Source organism: Nerophis ophidion, linkage group LG02 (genome assembly GCF_033978795.1).
Source record: "Nerophis ophidion isolate RoL-2023_Sa linkage group LG02, RoL_Noph_v1.0, whole genome shotgun sequence".
NCBI classification, from domain to species: Eukaryota; Metazoa; Chordata; class Actinopteri; order Syngnathiformes; family Syngnathidae; genus Nerophis; species Nerophis ophidion.
In genome coordinates, this window is record NC_084612.1 from 47,291,313 (window position 1) to 47,314,203 (window position 22,891).

The window sequence follows — 22,891 nt, forward strand, 5'->3', positions numbered from 1 at the left end:
GTTGTCAGAACGCTGGTTTGTAATCTAATAATAAAGCTTGACTGACCTATCTGACTGTTTTGTTGACATTCCCTTTAGCGCAGCTCCATCTAATGGATGCATAACGTAACCCCAGCCTCTACTGTAGCGTCTGTTCTATGCGCCTTATAATGCGGTGCACCTTATATATGAACAACGTTTTAAAATAGGCCATTCATTGACGGTGCGCCTTATAATCTGGTGCGCCTTATAGTGCGGAAAATACGGCACTTATATATATCTAGAAGCCATTATTTCAGTTTGTTGTGTGTGTGCTCCTGCTAGGATGTTGGCCAAGGGTCCTCTGGGTCGTCCCCCTAGCTTGGCTCACCAGGACAAGGTCAACTCCAACAGCCTGGACTCCTGCGTGACTATTCAGGACCTCCCACCCAAAGTTCCCCCTTACTCCAAGCTCCAGGACCTGGCCGCCTCCCACTCGTCGGCCCGTCTGACCCCGAGCCCGGCACCCGTGCTCCACATCGACTCCCCCAGCTCCTACACCTGCGAGAGCCTGGGAACGTCCCCTCTGCTCTACCGCAAGCTGTCCAGCGTGCACCGCAGCATGGAGTCTCTGCCCCTCCAGATGAGCGTGGCCTCCTGTGCCAGGATGACCTCCACGGAGAGGGGTGCGGGGACTTGGGGCGCCGGCAGCAGGACATCCCTCAACATCTTGGAAGGGTTGGTCCATCGCCACGATCTCATCTTCGTGGAGGACAGGAGATGGTTCATGTTTCTTCTCTGTCCACAGGATGCAGGTGGACCGGAACACGTTGCCCAAGAAAGGCTTGGAGTAAGTTGCCACAACCTCTCTTCTCCTCCTCACATGTCAGACTCCATCTTCTTCTTCTCAGACGCTGCGGCTCCAGCCTGTCGGACAGTGACAGCACCAAACCCGGCAGACGACACTCCCACAATGTCAGCACCAGTGAGAGCCCACCTCAGCTGCCTTCACCCCCCCGCCCACGGCACCTCCTCCACAGCACCAGAGCCCCTCTCACCAACGTGGGTGAGCAAGTCTTCACCACATTCTTCCGCACCAGGAGATCTTGGCTAGTCTGTGTTCCCCAAAGGACATGTTCTTCCTTCAAATCACTGAAATGTCATCCATCCATCCATTTCCTACCGCTTGTCCCTTTTGGGGTAGCGGAGGGTGCTGGAGCCTATCTCAGCTGCATTTGGGCGGAAGGCGGGGTACACCCTGGACAAGTCGCCACCTTATCACAGGGCCGACACAGATAAAAACAATGTTTATTTACTTAAACATTTATTGAAGTATATCTATCAAGAATACCTAATTGTGTGAACGTTCCAACCTCCTCTTATAGCTCAGCCATTCTTTTACGTAACTTGGAGCTTAACATCTCATTTTGTTCACACACTTGTCTACTTTAACCCGAGCAAAAAAAAATGTGACGTCCAATGTTTGGTTATGGCTGGATGGCCATCGCAGTGAGGCGAGTGCCATCGGCCTTTCTCCATTAAAGCAAATGGCCTTCACTCTAATTCACTAGAGGGTGGAAGCCTCAAAAATTTGCTTTTTATTTGGTGAACGACCTGTCCTCGCGGCCACGTCTGTTATCCCACTGTCATGTGTTTCGGTGAAAACATAGACACACATGTCCTCTCTCAGAAAATGTCAATTTTATGGAGGTCATGTGTCCCATGTGGCTTCTTGTGGCACTGAAAGCCAAGAAAGTCAGCTAAATCTCTCATTGACTCCAATGTTAGACGTCGGCACCAAACAACACAAAAACACAAAATTTCTTATTTTTCTACTCGCTCTAACGTGGCAATTTCTCCACTTATTGGAGGTCTGAGAACACCGGAACGTTGCTGAAAAGCCTTAAGGCGCTCGAGATTTTCACAAAAAGTCAATATCTCTAAGCGTTTGCCCACAATCAGACATTGTTCGGCATGAAGTTTTTCAACAAATTCTACATAAACTGTTGTCATTGTGTAATAGTGGCTGGTTCATCTAATTACATGAAGTCACGTGACAGCCCCTCCCCTAAGGTATCTTAGTCTAGTGTTTGTACAGTGGCGTAACTAACAGCTCAATGGGCACACACCATAGACAGACAACAGACCCCCTACCAAAAAAAAATTCCCGTTTTTCCCGAAATTCAAGGAATTCGGTAATACCATTCCTCAATTCAAAATATTAACACTTGAACATTTCTCGACCGATGTAAAAAAATTCCAACACCAACCGTTCACCATTCATCAATCTTTAAATTTTTTTTTTTTTGCATTTTCCAAAGAATTCCTGCTTTTCTCGAAATTTCCATGAAATTCCAATTGAAATTAATAGTACATTTTTGGGAGTTCCACAACTCCCCCATTTTTTTATCTGATTCGAACCATTCCAAATTTAAAATATTCAGCCTGTTCAGGAATTGTGTGCTCTTTTTCAACAATTATAACAAAAATTCCAGGATTTCCTAGAATTCTCAGTTTTCAGAGACATTTTCCCCAAAATGAATTATCCGTTTTTCAAATTTCCACAATTTCCACATTTTTCAACCGATTCAAACCATTCCACCTTCAACACATTCCACTCATCCTGGAAATTAAAACTACTATTTTTCCAAGTTCAACAAATTTCCAGGAATTCCTGTTTTTTTTTCTAACCTTATTTCCAACCTTTTTTAGTGCGACTACTACCTTCACATTTTTCAACCCACTTCAACCATTCCACCGTCAAAACATTCCTCTCAGTCAGGACAAAAAAACAAGTTGGTTTAAGAAGTTGAAAAATTCCCAGTTTTCCCGAAATTCCATAATACCATTTTTCAATGAAAAAAATATTTCTTCTTCATTTCTTGACCGATTTAAACTATTCCAACACCAACCAATTCAGCTCATTCAGGACATTTATGCTCCTAATCATTTAAATAAATCCTGCTTTTCCCCAACATTCTCACATTTCCAGGAAGTCCCTATTAAAATGAATAGGACATTTTTCAAGGTTCCACAACTCCCACATTTTTTATCTGAATCAAACCGTTCTCACTTCAAAATATTCAGCCTGGTCAGGAATGGTGTGCTCTCTTTCAACAATTATAACAAACATTCCAGAATTTCCTAGAATTCTCAGTTTTCAGGGACAATTTCCCCATTCAAAATTAATTATCCATTTTTCAAACTTCCACAATTCCCACATTTTTCAACGAATTCCACCTTCAACACATTCAATTTTCCGGGAAATTCAAACTACCATTTTTCCATGTTCAACACATTTCCAGGAATTCCTTTTAATCTCTAACCTTATATCCAACCTTTTTTAGTGCGACGACTCCTTTCATATTTTTTAACCCACTTCAAGCATTCCAATATCAAAACATTCCTCTTAGTCAGCACAAAAAAAAACAAGTTGGCTTAAGAACTTGAAAAATTCACGGTTTTCCCAAAATTTCATAATACCATTTTTCAAATAAAAAATGTATACTTCTGAATATTTACGTAAATGTCATTTTTTTGTATTTTTTTGTGTTTGATACATTTGCAATATTGTGTATTGTGTGTAGAATTTAGAGGAAAAAAAATAATGTATTCTATTTTGGCTGAAACCAAGGAAAAACTGAAGTTCTGGGAATATTTTCTGGATGCAATGTAGGAAATTCACATGCAGACACTTACAGTATATACATATCACTTACAGTATGAACATTTTACTTACAGTATGAAAGTCTCACTTACAGTATGAACATCTTACAGTATGAACATCTTACTTACAGTATGAACATCTTACTTACAGTATGAACATCTCACTTACAGTATGAACAACTCACTTATTGTACGAACATCTTACAGTATGAACATCTTACTTACAGTATGAACATCTTACTTACAGTATGAACATCTCACTTGCAGTATGAACATCTTACTTACAGTATGAACATCTCACTTACAGTATGAACATCTTTCAGTATGAACAAAATGTCTTCTTCGAGCTGCTCTTTCATCTGCTCTCTGTGTTTCTCTTTTGCAAAAAGTGGCCCCAATCTCGTCGGGCCCTCAGAGGATGTCGCGCTCCAACAGCATCGGGCCTCCCAGCGACTCCGCCTGCGAGCTGTATGGCTCCTCCCCCCTAGGCAGCAGCATGTCCCTAGCCGACAGGCCCAAGAGCATGATGCGTTCAGGGTCTTTCCGGGAACCGGCAGACGACGGTACGCCCCACAAAGTATTACCTTCTGTTGAAATGTCCATTTTCATGAGAAAGTGTTGGCAAAGTTAACATTTACATAATCATTTAATAACACACAACACGTGTTTTTAATAATTTTCTCATACTTGTTGTGTACGTTTTATAGTGCACGGATCTGTTCTCTCTTTGGAGTCCAACGCTTCCTCCAACTACTCTGTGAGTAAATTAATCCAAATGATGAACATAAGTTTTATCTATTAATATTATTATTATTACTAATTAACTTTCCATCCTACACAAGCAACGATGTCACTACTTTTCTCTTTTCTGTATGGTAAAGTGCTTAAACTTCCTCTTTCTACTTTATCCTCTTATCTGCATCTTTTCACAACGCCTTCCTCAGACCGAGGAAAAGATCCAAGGAGAGGTGAGGCCAGTGTCCTTTTTCCTTCACCACCCATCAAACTTTACTCTGTCAACTCTTTTTTTTCAATCAATCAATCAATGTTTACTTATATAGCCCTAAATCACTAGTGTCTCAAAGGGCTGCACAAACCACCACGACATCCTCGGTAGGCCCACATAAGGGCAAGGAAAACTCACACCCAGTGGGACATCGGTGACAATAATGATCCAGTGGGACGTCTGTGACAATAATGATTATGAGAACCTTAGAGAGGAGGAAAGCAATGGATGTCGAGCGGGTCTAACATGATACTGTGAAAGATCAATCCACAATGGATCCAACATAGTCGCGAGAGTCCAGTCCAAAGCGGGTCCAACTCAGCAGCGAGAGTCCCGTTCACAGCGGAGCCAGCAGGAAACCATCCCAAGCGGAGGCGGATCAGCAGCGCAGAGATGTCGAGGCGGATCAGCAGCGCAGAGATGTCCCCAGCCGATACACAGGCAAGCAGTACATGGCCACCGGATCGGACCGGACCCCCTCCACAGGGGAGAGTGGGACATAGAAGAAAAAGAAAAGAAACAGCAGATCAACTGGTCTAAAAAGGGAGTCTATTTAAAGGCTACAGTGTACAAATGAGTTTTAAGGTGAGACTTAAATGCTTCTACTGAGGTGGCATCTCGAACTGTTACCGGGAGGGCATTCCAGAGTACTGGAGCCCGAACGGAAAACGCTCTATAGCCCGCAGACTTTTTTTGGGCTTTGGGAATCACTAACAAGCCGGAGTCCTTTTAACGCAGATTTCTTGCCGGGACATATGGTACAATACAATCGGCAAGATAGGATGGAGCTAGACCGTGTAGTATTTTATACGTAAGTAGTAAAACCTTAAAGTCACATCTTAAGTGCACAGGAAGCCAGTGCAGGTGAGCCAGTACAGGCGTAATGTGATCAAACTTTCTTGTTCCTGTCAAAAGTCTAGCAGCCGCATTTTGTACCAACTGTAATCTTTTAATGCTAGACATGGGGAGACCCGAAAATAATACGTTACAGTAGTCGAGGCGAGACGTAACAAACGCATGGATAATGATCTCAGCGTCTTTAGTGGACAGAATGGAGCGAATTTTAGCGATATTACGGAGATGAAAGAAGGCCGTTTTAGTAACGCTTTTAATGTGTGCCTCAAAGGAGAGAGTTGGGTCGAAGATAATACCCAGATTCTTTACCGTGTCGCCTTGTTTAATTGTTTGGTTGTCAAATGTTAGAGTTGTATTATTAAATAGAGTTCGGTGTCTAGCAGGACCGATAATCAGCATTTCCGTTTTTTTGGCGTTGAGTTGCAAAAAGTTAGCGGACATCCATTGTTTAATTTCATTAAGACACGCCTCCAGCTGACTACAATCCGGCGTGTTGGTCAGCTTTAGGGGCATGTAGAGTTGGGTGTCATCAGCATAACAGTGAAAGCTAACACCGTATTTGCGTATGATGTCACCTAGCGGCAGCATGTAGATGCTGAAGAGTGCAGGGCCAAGGACCGAACCCTGGGGAACTCCACACGTTACCTTAACGTAGTCCGAGGTCACATTGTTATGGGAGACACACTGCATCCTATCAGTAAGATAAGAGTTAAACCAAGACAGGGCTAAGTCTGACATACCAATTCGTGTTTTGATACGTTCTAATAAAATATTATGATCGACGGTATCGAAAGCAGCGCTAAGATCGAGGAGCAGCAACATAGATGACGCATCAGAATCCATCGTTAGCAATAGATCATTAGTCATTTTTGCGAGGGCTGTCTCCGTCGAGTGATTTGCCCTGAAACCGGATTGAAAGGTTTCACATAGATTGTTAGACGCTAAGTGTTCATTTAACTGCTCCGCAACAATTTTTTCGAGGATTTTTGAAATAAAGGGAAGGTGAGACACCGGTCGGTAGTTTACCATGAGGTCAGGATCGAGGTTAGGTCTTTTAAGAAGAGGATGAATAACCGCTTTTTTGAATGCTAGGGGAACAGTGCCCGAGGAAAGTGATAAGTTTATAATATTTAGCACTGATGGACCTAATAATACAAAGAGCTCCTTGATCAGTTTCCCTGGAAGAGGGTCAAGTAAACATGTTGTTTGTTTTATTCCATTTACACGTTGTAACAATTCCTCTAATGTTATTTCCTCAAAACGAGAGAAACTATTTTGGAGGGCAGTATCCGCCGTATATACAATCGTGTCAGTGTTAATAGAACCCCGTTGTAGCTGGGACGCATTGTCTTTAATCTCCTTTCTAATGACTTCAATTTTCTTACTAAAGAATTGCATAAAGTCATCAGCTGAGTGGGTGGAGCTACTGGAAGGAGTCCCTTGTTGGGTTAGCGATGCTACCGTACTAAACAAAAATTTAGGATCGTTTTTATTGCGGTGGATGAGATTTGAGTAATAATTAGCTTTAGCTAAGGTAAGCATGCGTTTATAAGTTATTAAACCATCACTAAATGCTTGATGGTGCACCTCAAGTTTAGTCGTGCGCCATTTGCGTTCCAGCTTTCTGCATAATAATTTCTGAGCTCTAGTTTCTTCTGTAAACCACGGGGTGCGCTTTTTTGGAGCCTTTTTTAACTTTAGCGGTGCTATGTTATCAATGGTTTCGCGCAGGGCGTCGTTAAAGTTGTTAGTGAGGTTATCAATAGAGCCCACATACTTTGGGAATGGTGCCATTACCGAGGGCAGTAGGTCAGCAAGAGCTGTCGTTGTGGCCGTATTAATGTTGCGGCTGCTATAGCAGTTATTATTATTATTAGTTTGACGAACATGCGTCTGAACCTCGAATTTTATAAGGTAATGATCGGACAATACTTTAGTATACGGGAGTATCGTAACTTTGGAAGCGGTGATACCCTTGACAAGCACTAAGTCTATCGTATTACCGTTGCGATGCGTGGGTTCATTTATTATTTGTGTGAGACCACAGCTATCAATTATAGTCTGGAGCGCTACGCACGGTGGGTCCGATGGGGTATTCATATGGATATTAAAGTCCCCCATTATGATTATATTATCGGCGTGTGTCACTAGATCAGCAACGAACTCTGAGAATTCATTGATAAAGTCCGAACAGTGCCCTGGGGGGCGGTAGATAACAGCCAGGTGTAGAGGCAGCGGTGTGACAGACCTCATAGTAAGCACCTCAAACGATTTATATTTATTATTTATGTTAGGACTAAGGTTAAAGTTTTCGTTGTATATTAGTGCGACCCCCCCACCCCTTTTAAGCGGACGGGCAATATGCGCATGTGTAAAGTTAGGAGGACATGCCTCATTTAGCGCAAAAAAGTCGTTTGGTTTAAGCCAGGTTTCACTGAGACCGATGACGTTAAGATTGTTGTCTCTGATGATATCATTAACTAACAACGTTTTGGGAGACAATGATCTTATGTTTAAAAAACCTATATTATAGGTAGTGGGCTGTTTTAGGGAATTTTTGATCAAATTATCCGTAGTAGCAATATTAATAATGTTGTGTTTATTATGCCCAGTGCATTCAGTATAATTGCGACCATATCTAGGAATTGATAAGACGGGAATGTTCCGATTGTTTGATTGTTGCCTTGATAAACTGCACGCATCATGGTTAGCCTCCTCAGTAACGGGGATTTTCCGATTGTTTGTTTGTTGCTTCGATAAACTGCACGCATCTTGCCTTATTTTTCCTCCCATTTCATTATTTCAATTTTTTTTCTTCTTTTTTCAACGCCTTTTTCTATTCTTACTGACATGTCTATCAGTCTATCTGTATACATCCTTTATTACAAATGATCAATTGGCTGTATTTTCCGGGCTATAGAGCGCATATAAGCCAAACCCACTAAATTATATTCCGTATATAAGCCACACCGGACTATAAGTGGCAGATGTTTATGTTGTGAAATGAGTGATTTACACATAAATATTCTGTAAATATTTATTTACATACCTTTATTGTTTTCAAACAGTGTCTGTAACAGGGCAGTAAAACAGCTGATCAAACAAAACAGAAGTCATGGTCATGGACCCGCTAGCTGTGCTAGCTAGCTCTCCAATCAGCTAAACAGACAGTAAAACGGTTGATCAAACAAAACAGAAGTCATGGTCATGGACCCGCTAGCTGTACAAGCTAGCTGTACAAGCTAGCTCTCCAATCAGCTAAACAGACTCAATACCTCCACTCTGACGTTTTTGGTGAATTTATTGAGGAATCTGTGAAACATTACAAAAATAATTTAGTTATAAGTTAATATGCTAACACAGACGCTTGTAAACGTGTTAGCATATTAGCTACAGTGAATTAATTAAAGTGGACTCTGACTTAAACAAGTTGAAAAACTTATTCGGGTGTTACCATTTAGTCGTAAATTGTACGGAATATGTACTGTACTGTCCAATCTACTAATAAAAATTTTAATCAATCAATCAATCAAAAGGTTAATGCTAACGATGCTAGCTTGATTACATTACAATAGCAGTTACAAATATGCATGAAAACACTCCTACTGAAGTCACACATGGGACGCTTTAGTAAGTAAGAATAGTTTTAGTTTTATTGTAAAACTTACAAACGTTGCTTGGAGCGATAATGAAGAATCCATACGAGTAGAAACGCTACGGAAGTTTTTACTTTTCAGTTGAAGGTATTAAAACGGGACGTTTTTGTAAGTAAGAATTGTTTCAGTTATATTGTAAAACTTACAAACTTTGCTTGGAGCGATGAATGAAAAATACATACGAGTAGAAACGCTATGGACGGTCGTATATTTCAGTTCAAGGCATTAAAACAGGAAGTACATGGGACGCTTTAGTAAGTAAGAATTGTTTTAGTTGTATTGTAAAACTTACAAACTTGGCTTGGAGCGATAAATGAAGAATCCATACGAGTACAAACGCTATGGACGGTCATACTTTTCAATTGAAGGTATTAAAACGGGAAGTTTTAGTAAGTAAGAATAGTTTTAGTTATATTGTAAAGCTTATTAACGTTGCTTGGAGTGACGAGTGAAGAATCCATACGAGTAAAAACGCTACGGACGGTCATACTTTTCAGTTGAATGCATTAAAACAGGAAGTACATGGGACACTTAGTAAGTAAGAATTGTTTTAGTTATATTGTAAAACTTACAAACGCTGCTTACGGCGATGAATGAAGAATCTGTACGAGTGGAAACGCTATCGACGGTTATACTTTTCAGCTCAAGTGCATTAAACCGGAAGTACATTTTCAACCTGCAGCAACTGCAGTGAGCAAGCTCGTCCAAAAGATGGCGCCATGGCACAAAAAAATTGTATCTTCTCATCATATTTTTTTGGATTCTTTGTTTTATGGCCTAAAACGAAGAAAGAACATAAATCAGCCGCACCGTCTTCTAAAATGCAAGGTTCAAAGTGTAAGAAAAAGTAGTGGCTTGAATTTACGATGAATTCTATTAGAAAGTTAGAAAAAACACAGGAAGTTCATTTACAGAAATGTCATAAAGACTTGAACTATTGTGATAGCATGTTCAACATGTTGTGTGACGTGAAAATGGTTAAATACAGTAAACTCTGCTTTTACCTACTCCTTTGCGGACATGTCGAAATAAATGTGATGTCATTTGCAATTGTAAATATAATTTTGGTTTATTTCTAAACCTCATGTTGGTCTTATTGTTGACATAATCATCTAATTTGCATAACCAACCTTGATACAGTACATCAGCATGAGGGTCCCTAAACATTTTTACTCAAGGGCCACATTGGATTCGGATCCAGATGTCTCGTGGTTTTCATCAGCGGCACATGTCCTGACAAAGACCAGGAGGCGGGCTCACATTACACCAGTTTTAAAATCCCTGCATTGGCTCCCTGTGTGTTTCAGGATTAATTTAAGGTTCTTAATGTTATGTTTGACTAAAAGGGAGGTGACGGCAAACGAACACCAGGTGGCAGTATCTCCAAAGATTTATTATATATAGTAAATATATACATAAATCTGTAGTACTACTAATAATAATAATAATACTAATACTGCTAATGAATAAACCAAGGAAATGAAGTCTGATCAAAACTCAAGTGTGTATGGTGTAAGGCTATGTGTGTAGATTAGCTGAAGGATGTCTTACCAAAATGTTGACGGAAGTGAAGTAACGCGGAAGTCCGTGGGAAAACGTGTCCAAGCGGGAGGTCGAGAATCCAAAAGGCAGTCCGGGGGGCAAGGGGAACAACAGGGGATCCAGGAGAAACACGGGAAGAGCTGCGGGAAGACAACAAGAGCATCAGACAACAGAAACACGGAAGTCGCAGGGGAAGAGCGAGTACGTGGGATGGAAGCCAGACACAGGATGCTTACTCAGGTACAGATGGCTATAATCCGGCCCGTGATGGCAGGTTGTCCAGGTCTATAAAGGCAGCTCCGTCATTACCATCAGGTGTGAAGTTTGCAGGTGACTGATTGCAGCTGGCAGCTGCTGCAGGGCGGGGACGCGCGCGGCTCGTTCCTGGATGTGTGCGCCCGTGGGCGTGCCCCGAGTGGCGCACAGATGGACGAGCGGCGCTGGCAGGGGTCTGAACCGTAACAGTACCCCCCTTCTTATGGACAGCTTCCAGATGTCCCACAGGTCGAAACACCAAGAGCACAGGAACAAAAGTCAAGGGAGGGCGGAGGGGCGAACTGGTGGTGGGTCGCCAGCCCAAGTGTCCCCGAATCCACCGGGGACGAGTCTGGTGGCGACGGCGAGTAGAATGCAGCTGACGCCGGCGAGGCGGGCAACCAAGTAACGGGCACCATCTTGGAAGTCGTGGAGGCGGACGCGAGTGACGCCATGGTGCGTCTCGCCAGAAACGAGGAGGTGATGTCTGAAGCGTAGAGGCATAGGAAGACGGCGGCGTGAAGGCAGCGGACGTCATCTGCGGCGTGGAAGCAGCAGACGTCAAAGCCAAAGACGAGGAGGGCAGCTGAGGAGCTGGCCGATGTACTGAAGTCGGCGCTACAGGCCGAGGGGCAGAGGTCGAGGCCAGCCTGGGAGCTGGTGGAGACACAGGGGCCAGCCAGGGAGCTGGTGGAAACGAGGGGTTCAGCCTTGGGGCTGGCACTAGTTCGGGTGCTAGCTCAGGGACTGCCGTTAGCTCGGAGGCTAGCTCGGAGACTACCGCTAGCTCGGGTACTGCCGCTAGCTCGGAGGCTAGCTCGGGGACTGTCGCTAGCTCGGGGGCTAACTGTGGGGCTGGTGCTAACTCAGGGGCTAGCTCGGGGACAGACGCTAGCTCGGAGGCTAGCTGTGGGGCTGGTGCTAGTTCGGGCGCTAACCTGGGGACTGGTGCCAGCTCAGAGGCTAGTCTGGGGACTGGAGCTAGCTCGGTCGCTAGCCAGGGAACTGGTGCTAGTTCGGAGGCTAGCCAGGGAACTGGTGGCTGTGGCTGAGAAAAGCGGAAGACAGGTGGAATTAGTTTGGCAGGGGGTAGCCTGTCTGGGTGCCACTGCGCCGCCACACCAGCACAGCCACCAGTACTATCCCCCCCCTCCAAAATTGGATGCCAGACGCTTCCTGCAGACTGAGGAACAGTCTCTAAGGGTGGGAAGAGGGTGTCCAGGCGACGAGAAAATTCCTCTTTGCTAATATTGCTACTGAACATCCCCTTCCAAGACATGTTGACGGGACAAGACAAATCCTCCCGTGTGGAGCAAAAAAAGAAAAAAGAAAAAGACAGTGAATGGGAGAAGAGGAGGAGAAAGAAAAAAAATTCAGGGGGGGCTGAACGAAAGTCACTGGGGCAGGGCTAAGGTACTCGGCCGTCAGGTCCCTAATCAATTGGCCGGATTATACTGTTATGTTTGACTAAAAGGGAGGTGACGGCAAACGAACACCAGGTGGCAGTATCTCCAAAGATTTATTATATATAGTAAATATATACATAAATCTGTAGTACTACTAATAATAATAATAATACTAATACTGCTAATGAATAAACCAAGGAAATGAAGTCTGATCAAAACTCAAGTGTGTATGGTGTAAGGCTATGTGTGTAGATTAGCTGAAGGATGTCTTACCAAAATGTTGACGGAAGTGAAGTAACGCGGAAGTCCGTGGGAAAACGTGTCCAAGCGGGAGGTCGAGAATCCAAAAGGCAGTCCGGGGGGCAAGGGGAACAACAGGGGATCCAGGAGAAACACGGGAAGAGCTGCGGGAAGACAACAAGAGCATCAGACAACAGAAACACGGAAGTCGCAGGGGAAGAGCGAGTACGTGGGATGGAAGCCAGACACAGGATGCTTACTCAGGTACAGATGGCTATAATCCGGCCCGTGATGGCAGGTTGTCCAGGTCTATAAAGGCAGCTCCGTCATTACCATCAGGTGTGAAGTTTGCAGGTGACTGATTGCAGCTGGCAGCTGCTGCAGGGCGGGGACGCGCGCGGCTCGTTCCTGGATGTGTGCGCCCGTGGGCGTGCCCCGAGTGGCGCACAGATGGACGAGCGGCGCTGGCAGGGGTCTGATCCGTAACACTTAATGTAGTTTATAAATGTGTTTATGGTACTGAGCCTTCTCCTAATTATTTCTTTTTTTTTTAAACTTGGGACACTTCGCAAGCCAAACGTGAACGCTGATGATAAGAGACCTCTGTTGTGAAACTCAAACTATCAGACTTGTTTTCAGTCGCAAACATTTTCCACTGGTGCATTTTAATGTGGCATTTCCAGGTGTGGTTATGAGGAGCAGACATGTTTGTGTCCTGGGAAGTCTCGGTGAGGTGACTTGTCATGTTTGTCCGCAGCAAATCCGCAGCCTGAGACGTGAGCTGGAGTCTTCACAGGAAAAAGTGGCCGACTTGACCATGCAGCTGACTGCTAACGTGAGTACTGAACCCAGGCGGCCGTGCACTTTGACACTCAACTGACACTTTGGATGCACAAGCTTTGTCATGTAAGACTTTGTCTTGTAGGACCTTTGTCATGGAGGACTTTGTCATGTTGGACTTTTGTCATGGAGGACTTTGTCATGTTGGACTTTTTCATGCAGGACTTTGTCATTTTGGACTTTGTCATGTTGGACTTTGTCATGTTGGACTTTGTAATGTAGGACTATGTCATGTAGCACTTTCTCATGTTGGACTTTATCATGTTGGACTTTGTCATGTAGGAAGTTGCCATGTAGGACTTTGTCATGTTGGACTTTGTCATGTTGGACTTTGTAATGTAGGACTATGTCATGTAGCACTTTCTCATGTTGGACTTTATCATGTTGGACTTTGTCATGTAGGAAGTTGCCATGTAGGACTTTGTCATGTTGGACTTTGTCATGTAGGACTTTGTCATGTTGGACTTTGTCATGTAGGACTTTACCATGTTGGACTTTGTCATGTAGGACTTTGTCATGTAGTACTTTGTAATGTTGGACTTTTTCATGTAGGACTTTGTCATGTTGGACTTTGTCATGTTGGACTTTGTCATGTAGGACTTTATCATGTTGGACTTTGTCATGTAGGAGTTTGTCATGTTGGACTTTGTCATGTAGGACTTTGTCATGTTGGCGTGTGTACAAGATCTTCTGTGGTGTCCACATGGCTGGTTTTACTCTCACTTCTAAGTGAAGAATATTTCTTAGTGCAGTTTTTTAAATTTATTTATGAGGTGATCAGTTGATGTAAACCAGGGGTCTCAGACACGCAGCCTGCGGGCCAATTGCGGCCCACTAGACGGTATTTTGCGGCCCGCACCTCAATGTGAAAATTTAATGTTAGTGGGCCCGCAAGTTTTTATGCTAACCCTCCCGTTTTTCCGGGAGACTCCCAGGTTTCAGGGCAACCATCCTCTCAACTTTCTGTGAATTTTCAACCAACCAGCAGTATTCGGGGAGAGGGGGGGGCTTGATGGCACTACATTTAGCGCCTTCTTCTACCTGTACAAACAGTGTGCCAGTCCAATCACATGGTGCTTTTGGCTTTTGAACACACACATTTAAGCGACTGCAAGACATACTTGATCAACAGCCACACAGGTCACACTGAGGGTGGCCGTATAAACAACTTTAACACAGTTACAAATATGCACCACACTGTGAACCCTCACCAAACAAGAATGACAACACATTTCGGGAGAACATCCATAACACAACATACACACAAAAGAACAAATACCCAGAATCCCATGCAGCCCTAAGTCTTCGGAACTACAATATACACCCTGTGTGTCGGTTGAGGTGGTGTATATTTTAGCCCGGAAGAGTTAGGGCTGCAAGGTGTTCTGGGTCTTTGTTCTGTTGTGTGGATGTTCTCCCGAAATGTATTTGTCATTCTTGTTTGGTGTGGGTTCACAGTTTGGCGCACATTTGTAACAGTGATAAAGTTGTTTATAAGGCCACTCTAAGTGTAACCTGTATGGCTGTTGATCAATTATGTCTTGCAGTCACTTATGTGTGTCATTAAAAGCCCAACACAAGATGAGGCCGAGTTGCCGTAAAGGCAGACTTAATGTTATGTTGTAGAGGATGTTAGAGGCGGTAGTAGCAGGGTTACCCCCTTACATAGTTGGCCGGTTGAAAATCGGGATAGATTCGGGAGAATGGATGTCCCGGGCGATTGTCAGGAGGTGCATTGAAAATCAGGAGTCTCCCGGAAGAATCGGGAGGGTTGGAGAGCATGTTGCTAGGGCAGGAAAGCCATTCAAAGAAGGTGAATAAATTAAAAAGTGCATGTTAGATTTGTTAAGAATTCTTATCGTGCGGCCCAGCCTCTCCCAGTTTTTGCATCCAGTGGCCCCTAGGTAAATTGAGTTTGAGACACCTGATGTAAACAGTTCACATTCACTGTGTACATGTCTAATAGAGAACAGAAAATAATGAAACAAAACATTCATCTTGAAATATAGAAACACAAGAAAGGACTCGAGAGTCATAAATAATTATAGTACTTGATCACATGTAAAAACATGCATTTACAAATATATACATATATATTAGGGTTGTAGGGTATACTGGCACTAGTATAGTACCGTCATACTAATGAATCATATTCGGTACCATACCGCCTTTAAAAAGTTCCGGCCCAACTTCCCCTTCGTCGTCATGTAGTGACATTGCTGGTTTTAGGAGCAGAGTAGCATGTTGGGCAGCGCGCGCATACAGAGTACTTACAAGCGTACACAGTGTGTAGACAGAAAAGGAAGAATGAACGCATTTTGGTGTAAAAAGTAAAGATAAAGGTGAAGTTATAACACTGAAACACCCTCAGGAAGAGCTGGATTAAGACATGGCTAGCTAGCTACCGGCTAACGTCCATCCGCAGTGTTTGAGCTACTTCTAAATTACTAATCCTGGCCTCCATGGAGACAAATGAAGTAAGTTTCTTAAAAGTAGCATTATCACTGGAGGACGACGAATAGCTAAACATGCTTCACTACACACCGTAGGAGGATACAATAGCTTACCGATGTCACAATGTAAACAAATGCCATAGGTGGATATACACCTGACATCCACTGTAATGATACCAAGTTCAACAGCGTATCTAGTCAATACTACTATGATTACATCAATATTTTTTTGCATCACATCTTCTTTCTTTTTAAAAAAATTCCTATTATGTTTATAAAGTCAGTAAATATGTCCCTAGACACATGAGGACTTTGAATATGACCAATGTATGATCCTATAACTACTTAGTATCGGATCGATACCTAAATGTGTGATATCATCCAAAACTAATGTCAAGCATCAGAGAAGAGAAGAATAAGTGATTATTACATTTTAACAGAAGTGTAGATAGAACATGGTAAAACTAAAAAATAAGCAGATATTAACATTAAATGAACAAGTAAATTAATAATGCATTTTTTACAGTTTGTCCGTCATAATGTGTACAAAATAATAGGGAGATAAATGACACAATATGTTACTCCATACATCAGCAGACTAATTATGAGTCTTTGGTTGTTTACTTACTACTAAAAGACAAGTTTTGTAGTATGTTCACTATTTTATTTAAGGACTAAATGACAACAGTAAACATATGTTTCATGTACACTAAGATTGTTTGTTAAAACAAAGACAATAATGACATTTGTTGTGATCCCCTTTATTTACAAAAGTATCGATATTCATTTCGGTACCAGTACCAAAATATTGGTATCGGGACAACACTAATCCATAATATAGTCCAGTAAAGAAGTCACGTATAAATATTTATATCGATTTCTTGTTTTTGTTTTGTGTTCTCTATTAGACATGTACAAAGTGAAAGTGAAAGGGTCCGTCATAATAAGCTTTTTAACTTCAGCCTACACCTTTTTGATCAGGAAATGTCAACTTTTTATTTATTAACCTGCCACGCTCTTGAAGTGTAGTCTTTACATCAACTGATGGCCTCATCAAAACCACTGAATTGAAAAAAACAAATATATATGTGTAAAGAAATTAATCATGTCTATAAACATGACACTATCATGTTCATGTCAATTGATGGTACTTATTACTACTCACAGCTTATCGCTCTACTTATTTATAGTCTTATTTTGAAACACATGTATTGAAGTGCACATCCTAGTCTCCTTTTCGCAGCCTTTAATCAGATCTACTACCCTCCCTCCTGTTGGACACTGTTTTCTTATTATTCAGCTCCATGAGACCCTGCCTCCTATTGGACGTTGTTTTCCCATTATTCAGCTCCATGAGAATTGTTTTCAGGATGTATGGTACAACTGACATTGCTTGCTTGATTCACACCTTTTCTGCACCTTTTACTCACCGCTCACTAACAGGAATAGCACACCTGCATCACCTGCACCTGCAGATATTAGCCTGGCAACTTTGTCCAATGGCTGCAACTTCCTGCATATTTTGGCCAACCGGGCGTCATTTTGAGCCGTCAAATGTGTCTTTGAGTGACACTCCAACGTGCACATCACCGGTCTCATCCAAACCTTTTTCTATGTTGTGTAGACCAGTACCGGGCCGCAGAATAATTTTTTATTAATTTTTCTTCAAAAAAAAATTTTTAATTTTTTTTATTTTATTAAATCAACATAAAAAACACAATATACACTTACAATTAGTGCACCAACCACAAAAACCTCCATTTTTCATGACAAAAACGTCCCTTTTTCATGACAAAGAAAAAAAAAACATCCCCCACTTTGTCGTGTAGACAAAGTGGGGACACCAGCGTGACACTCCAACGCGCACGTCACCGGTCTCATCTAAACCTTTTTCTATGTTGTGGAGACAAAGTGGGGACACCAGCGTGACACTCCAACGCGCACGTCACCGGTCTCATCTAAATCTTTTTGTATGTTGTGCAGACAAAGTGGGGACAAAGCGTGTCACTAGGCAGCGGTTACATGTTAGAGATGTTGAGGTGTGATGATAATGCAAAAAGTACTGCTTTTCATCAACCCTCAACGATCACAAATAGGACATAAATGAATGTTTGCATGGACAAACACTTTTCAAGTGTAATAAATACATGCATGAGGAATGTCTCAAATAACAGTGAAGACAACAGACAATAAGGAAGCTTTTGATGTTTTTTGTTTTTGTAATTCTAATTATTACTAGCAATAGATATAATTAATCAATACAGTGCAGTCTTTATTGTAGTGTAATGATATTGTAGATCACATGTGTAAAACTCAAGGTGCGGGGGCCAGTTCTGGCCCGCCACATCAGTTTAGGTGGCCCGCGAAAGCCTGGAAAACATTCAATAATTTCAATAATATACTTTTTTTTACTAAATGCATTATTTCTTTCAACTCTGACAAAAAAAATGCATATTTTGCATTTTAGGGTTGGAATTGGGGGTTAAATCACCAAAAATTATTCCCGGGCGCGGCCACTGCTGCTGCTCACTGCTCCCCTCACTTCCCAGGGGGGTTGAACAAGGGGATGGGTCAAATGCAGAGGATAAATTTCACCACACCTAGTATGTGCGTGTGACTATTATTGGTACTTTAACTTTATGATTTTGAAATAAGCAAATTGTGCATAGAAAAAATGTAATAAATGCATTTTGGTTAATCATGATTGATCACGGGTTATCACTCGCATGCATTATGTAAATTATTTTTTAAAAAGCGGCCCTCTGAAAGCAGCCATTACTGTGATGTGGCCCTCGATGATTTTGACACCCTGTTGTAGGTACTATATTCCAAATCCTCACAGGACATCAAATGAAAACTGGGTGAGTGTAGTTTTTTTTTGGCCTTGGCCGGTCTGAAAATAAAGGACATGGACAAGAGGAAAAGGACAAGAAGAGGAAGTCTGTGAGAGAAGTGTGTTCCTAGGAGATAGAGGAGTTGTTCTTTTCAGACATTTCTTAGAAAATGTCATCAGAATTTGTCCATGACCTTTTGTTATGTTGCTAACAAACACACCTTGGCAGAGGTAATAGAGTCTGAGTTCTACAAGAAGCGTTGTACTACAGTAATCTCCTTCTGTCAGATTTAGAAGTGATGCATCCCTAGTAATCTGATAAGTCCTTGTACCGCCATCTAGTGCCTTAAAAAACATATTTTTCACAATTTTTGTTGAAATGTTGTATTTTATCTTCAGGTTACAAGAAAGTCTGAAAACATTGACAACAAATTCATGACAAGTTCATTTCACTATTGCAAGGAAAAAGTTTCACAATGCGAAATCCTGCAGGGACTGACATAAGTTTGTTAGAAGCACCGCTCCTAACTCACCTGTTACCTGCCTGTGTGTGTGTGTGTGTGTGTGTGTGTGTGTGTGTGTGTGTGTGTGTGTGTGTGTGTGTGTGTGTGTGTGTGTGTGTGTGTGTGTGTGTGTGTGTGTGTGTGTGTGAGATCCAAGTGCCTAAGACCTGTTTCCCTCTCTTTTTGGCCCTCGGCTGCTTCTGACTCAACGACTTCCTGCTGCTCACTTCATGCCCCTCCTCCACCCGCTCACCTTGCTTCTCTGGATGTTTCAGCTGGGCCAGGTGTGTTGGACCTCATGGCTTTTATTACTAATGGTCTGTGTGTGGCTTAAGGTTTTTTGGGTTAGGGTTAGAGCTTTTGGGTTAAGGTTTGAGTTTTGGGGTTTTTGGGTTAGGATTAGTGTTTGGGTTTTTGGGTTAGGGTTAGCGTTCATGGGTTAGGGTTTTGGGTTATCCTAGCTATTTCACTGATAACAACCAAGATAATTATAATATGAATAATGTTGTGGAGAGTTTTAACAGTTTCTTTGTAAATGTTTTTTGGTTAGGCTTTTTAGGATAGTGTTAGAGTTTTTGGGTTAGGGTTAGAGTTTTTGGGTTAGGGTTACAGTTTTTGGGCTAGGGTTTTTGGGTTAGGGTTTGGGTTTATGGTTTTGGGTTAGGGTTAGAGTAGGAGTTTTTGGGTTAGGGTTACAGTTTTTGGGCTAGGGTTTTTGGGTTAGGGTTTGGGTTTATGGTTTTGGGTTAGGGTTAGAGTAGGAGTTTTTGGGTTAGGGTTACAGTTTTTGGGCTAGGGTTTTTGGGTTAGGGTTTGGGTTTATGGTTTTGGGTTAGGGTTAGAGTAGGAGTTTTTGGGTTAGGGTTCAAGTTTATGGGTTAAGGTTTGAGTTTTTGGGTTACAATTAGAGTTAATGGGTTGGAGTTTTTGGGTTAGAGTTAGAGTTTTGAGGTTAAGGTTAGAGTTTTTGGGTTAAGGTTTGAGTTTTGGGGTTTTTCGGGTTAGGATTAGGGCTTGGGTGAGGGTCAGCGTTTATGGGTTAGGGTTTTGGGTTAAATTTACAGTTTTTGGGTCAGTTTTGGGGATAGTGTTAGAGTTTTTGGGTTAGGGTTAGACTTTTTAGGTTAGGGTTTTTGGATTAGAGTTTTTGAGTTAGGGTTAGAGTTTTTGGATTAGGGTTAGCGTTTATGGGTTAGGGTTTTTGGGTTAGAATTAGTGTTAATGGGTTAGGGTTTTTTGGGTTAGGGTTACAGTTTTTGGGTTAGAGTTTTTGAGTTGGGGTTAGAGTTTATGGGTTAAAGTTTTGGGGTTAGAATTAGTGTTTATTGATTAAAGTTTTTGTATTAGGATTAGAATTTTGGGTTAGGGTTAGAGTTTTGGGGGTTTAGGTTTGAGTTTTTGGGTTTAGGATTAGGGTTTATGGGTTAGAGTTTTGGGGTTAGAATTAGTGTTTATGGGATAGGTTTTTTTGGGTCAGGGTTAGAGTTTCTGGGTTAGGGTTAAAGTTTTTGGGTCAAGGTCTGAGTTTTTGGGTGGAGGTTTGGGTTTTTGGGTTAGGATTAGGGTTTATGGGTTGGAGTTTTCGGGTCAGGGTTTTTGGGTTAGGGTTAGAGTTTTTGGGTTAGAGTTAGGGTTTTTGGGTTAAGGTTAGAGTTTTTGGGTTATAATTACAGTTTATGGGTTAGAGATTTTGGGTTAGGGTTAGAGTCTTTAGGTTAGGGTTTTTGGATTAGAGTTTTTTGTTTTAGGGTTAGAGTTTTTGGATTAGGGTTAGCGTTTAAGGGTTAGGGTTTTTGGGTTGAAGTTTGAATTTTTGGGTTAGGATTAGGGTTTATGGGTTAGGGTTTTTGGGTTAGAATTAGCGTTAATAGGTTAGGGTTTTTGGGTCAGGGTTACAATTTTTGGGTTAAAGTTTTTGAGTTAGGGTTAGAGTTTATGGGTTAAAGTTTTGGGGTTAAAATTTGTGTTTATTGGTTAAGGTTTTTGTATTAGGATTAGAGTTGAGGTTAGGGTTTTGGGGTTTAGGTTTGAGTTTTTGGGTTTAGGATTAGGGTTTATGAGTTAGAGTTTTTGGGTTAGAATTAGTGTTTATGGGTAGGTTTTTTGGGTCAGGGTTAGAGTTAGGGTTAGAGATTTTGGGTAAGGTCTGAGTTTTTGGGTGGAGGTTTGAGTTTTTGGGTTAGGATTAGGGTTTTTGGGTTAAGGGTTTTGGGGTAAGTTTAGAGTTTTTGGGGGTAGCGTTTTGGGTAAGGGTTAATGGGTTAGGATTTTTGGATTAGTGTTTTGGGTTAGGGTTTATGGGTTAGGGTTTTTGGATTAGGATTTTAGTTTTTTGGGTTAGGGTTAGGTCCTTTTCTTAAATTTTGGAGCATATTTGTTGCAGCCACTCAAACTTCTGCCCCTAAAGTCCTTCTTGGTGTCTCTTGGTGCCTTCACAGGCGAACCTGGTAGCTGCTTTCGAACAGAGTCTGGCACTGATGACGGCTCGTCTGCAGACCTTGTCTGTGTCCTCAGACCAGAAGGTAGTTGTTTTCCCTGCTGGTTAATCCTTGGTTTAGAATCCAAGCAAACGTCTTTTCACTCCTCAGGATTCCGAACTGAATGAGCTGAGGGAGACCATTGAGATTCTGAAGACCAAAAACACAGAAGCCCAGGAAATCATTCACGGGGCTCTCAATGACTCCGAGCTGGCATCTAAAGGTAGATAAGTGCTTCAATAGCCGGACAGAAAGTCGCGTGACACATGCATCTGTGGTCATGTGACTCAGAGCTGCAGATCAAGCGTCACAACTCGTCAGAGAGCATCTGCAGCCTGACCAGCACCACCAGCCTCTCCAGCCTGGGCAGCCTGAAGGAGCAGGAGGCCAAGAAGAAGAAGAAGAAAAGCTGGGTGAGGAAGCACACTTCTAACTTCAACCTTGAAAGCAAACATGGAGAGAAGTCCCTGCATGACTGTGGTCCTCAGTAACATTCTTGTCTCTCCCTCACGCCGACCACTCCTGTGTCAGGTGTACGAGGTAAGTGAGGACAGACACACCTACACTCACCTGGAAAGTCTTTTACTACAAGCTTATTTACTTACTTTTTAGTCAAGCAGAAACTTTTTCTTCTCGATTTGAAATGACACAGACATTGCCCAGAAGATGATAATACAAAGTACTAGTAGGGTTGTACCGTATACCGGTACTAGTACAGTATACCAGTTTTAGTATAGTATACCTGTAATAGTACAGTATAATGATACTAGTATAGTGTCGCGATACTAATGAATCTCAAACAGTACTATACTCTGTTTGAAAAGTACCGGTTCCAGGGCTTGACGGTGCGATGTCACATGGTGACGTTGCTGGTGTTAGGAGCAGAGGAGCATGCATGGCAGCCCACACATACAGAGTACTTACAAGCAGACACAGCGTGTAGACCAAAAAAGGGAGAATGGACACATTTTGGTGTAAAAAGTCAAGATAAAGGTGAAATTATAACACTGAAACACCCTCAGGAAGAGCTGCTTTAAGACATGGCTAGCTGGCTAGCGGCTAATGTCCGTCCGCAGTGTTTTAGTTACTTCTAAATCACTAATCCTGGCCTCCATGGCAACAAATAAAGTAAGTTGAGGATGAGGAATAGCTAAACGTGCTTCACTACACACCGCAGGAAGATACAATAGCTCACTAATGT

At 42.2% G+C, this 22,891-nt stretch overlaps 2 protein-coding genes across 3 annotated transcripts in view; one reads left to right on the plus strand and one right to left on the minus strand.

Moving 5' to 3' along the window:
- nav1b (neuron navigator 1b) overlaps positions 1–22,891 on the plus strand; it is a 152,527-nt gene that overhangs the window by 101,323 nt on the left and 28,313 nt on the right. For both annotated transcript variants that reach the window (XM_061885320.1, XM_061885329.1), the window contains 10 exons: positions 304–696; positions 767–808; positions 870–1,024; positions 4,014–4,187; positions 4,332–4,381; positions 4,569–4,592; positions 13,342–13,419; positions 21,652–21,735; positions 21,802–21,913; positions 21,982–22,103. In XM_061885320.1, coding sequence (XP_061741304.1) covers positions 304–696; positions 767–808; positions 870–1,024; positions 4,014–4,187; positions 4,332–4,381; positions 4,569–4,592; positions 13,342–13,419; positions 21,652–21,735; positions 21,802–21,913; positions 21,982–22,103 — 1,234 coding nt within the window. The remainder of the gene's footprint in view (positions 1–303; positions 697–766; positions 809–869; positions 1,025–4,013; positions 4,188–4,331; positions 4,382–4,568; positions 4,593–13,341; positions 13,420–21,651; positions 21,736–21,801; positions 21,914–21,981; positions 22,104–22,891) is intronic.
- LOC133541764 (proline-rich protein 36-like) lies at positions 10,514–13,056 on the minus strand. Its single transcript, XM_061885340.1, has 3 exons — positions 12,845–13,056; positions 10,920–12,748; positions 10,514–10,823 (listed from the first exon to the last, which is right to left on the minus strand). The coding sequence occupies exon 2, from the start codon at positions 12,215–12,217 to the stop codon at positions 10,934–10,936; it is 1,284 nt and encodes a 427-aa protein (XP_061741324.1). The 5' UTR covers positions 12,218–12,748; positions 12,845–13,056; the 3' UTR covers positions 10,514–10,823; positions 10,920–10,933.

What these genes read in the sequence shown, in the direction of transcription:
- LOC133541764 (XM_061885340.1), bottom strand. Translation starts at nt 12,217, where the DNA reads ATGTCTTGGAAGGGGATGTTCAGTAGCAATATTAGCAAAGAGGAATTT.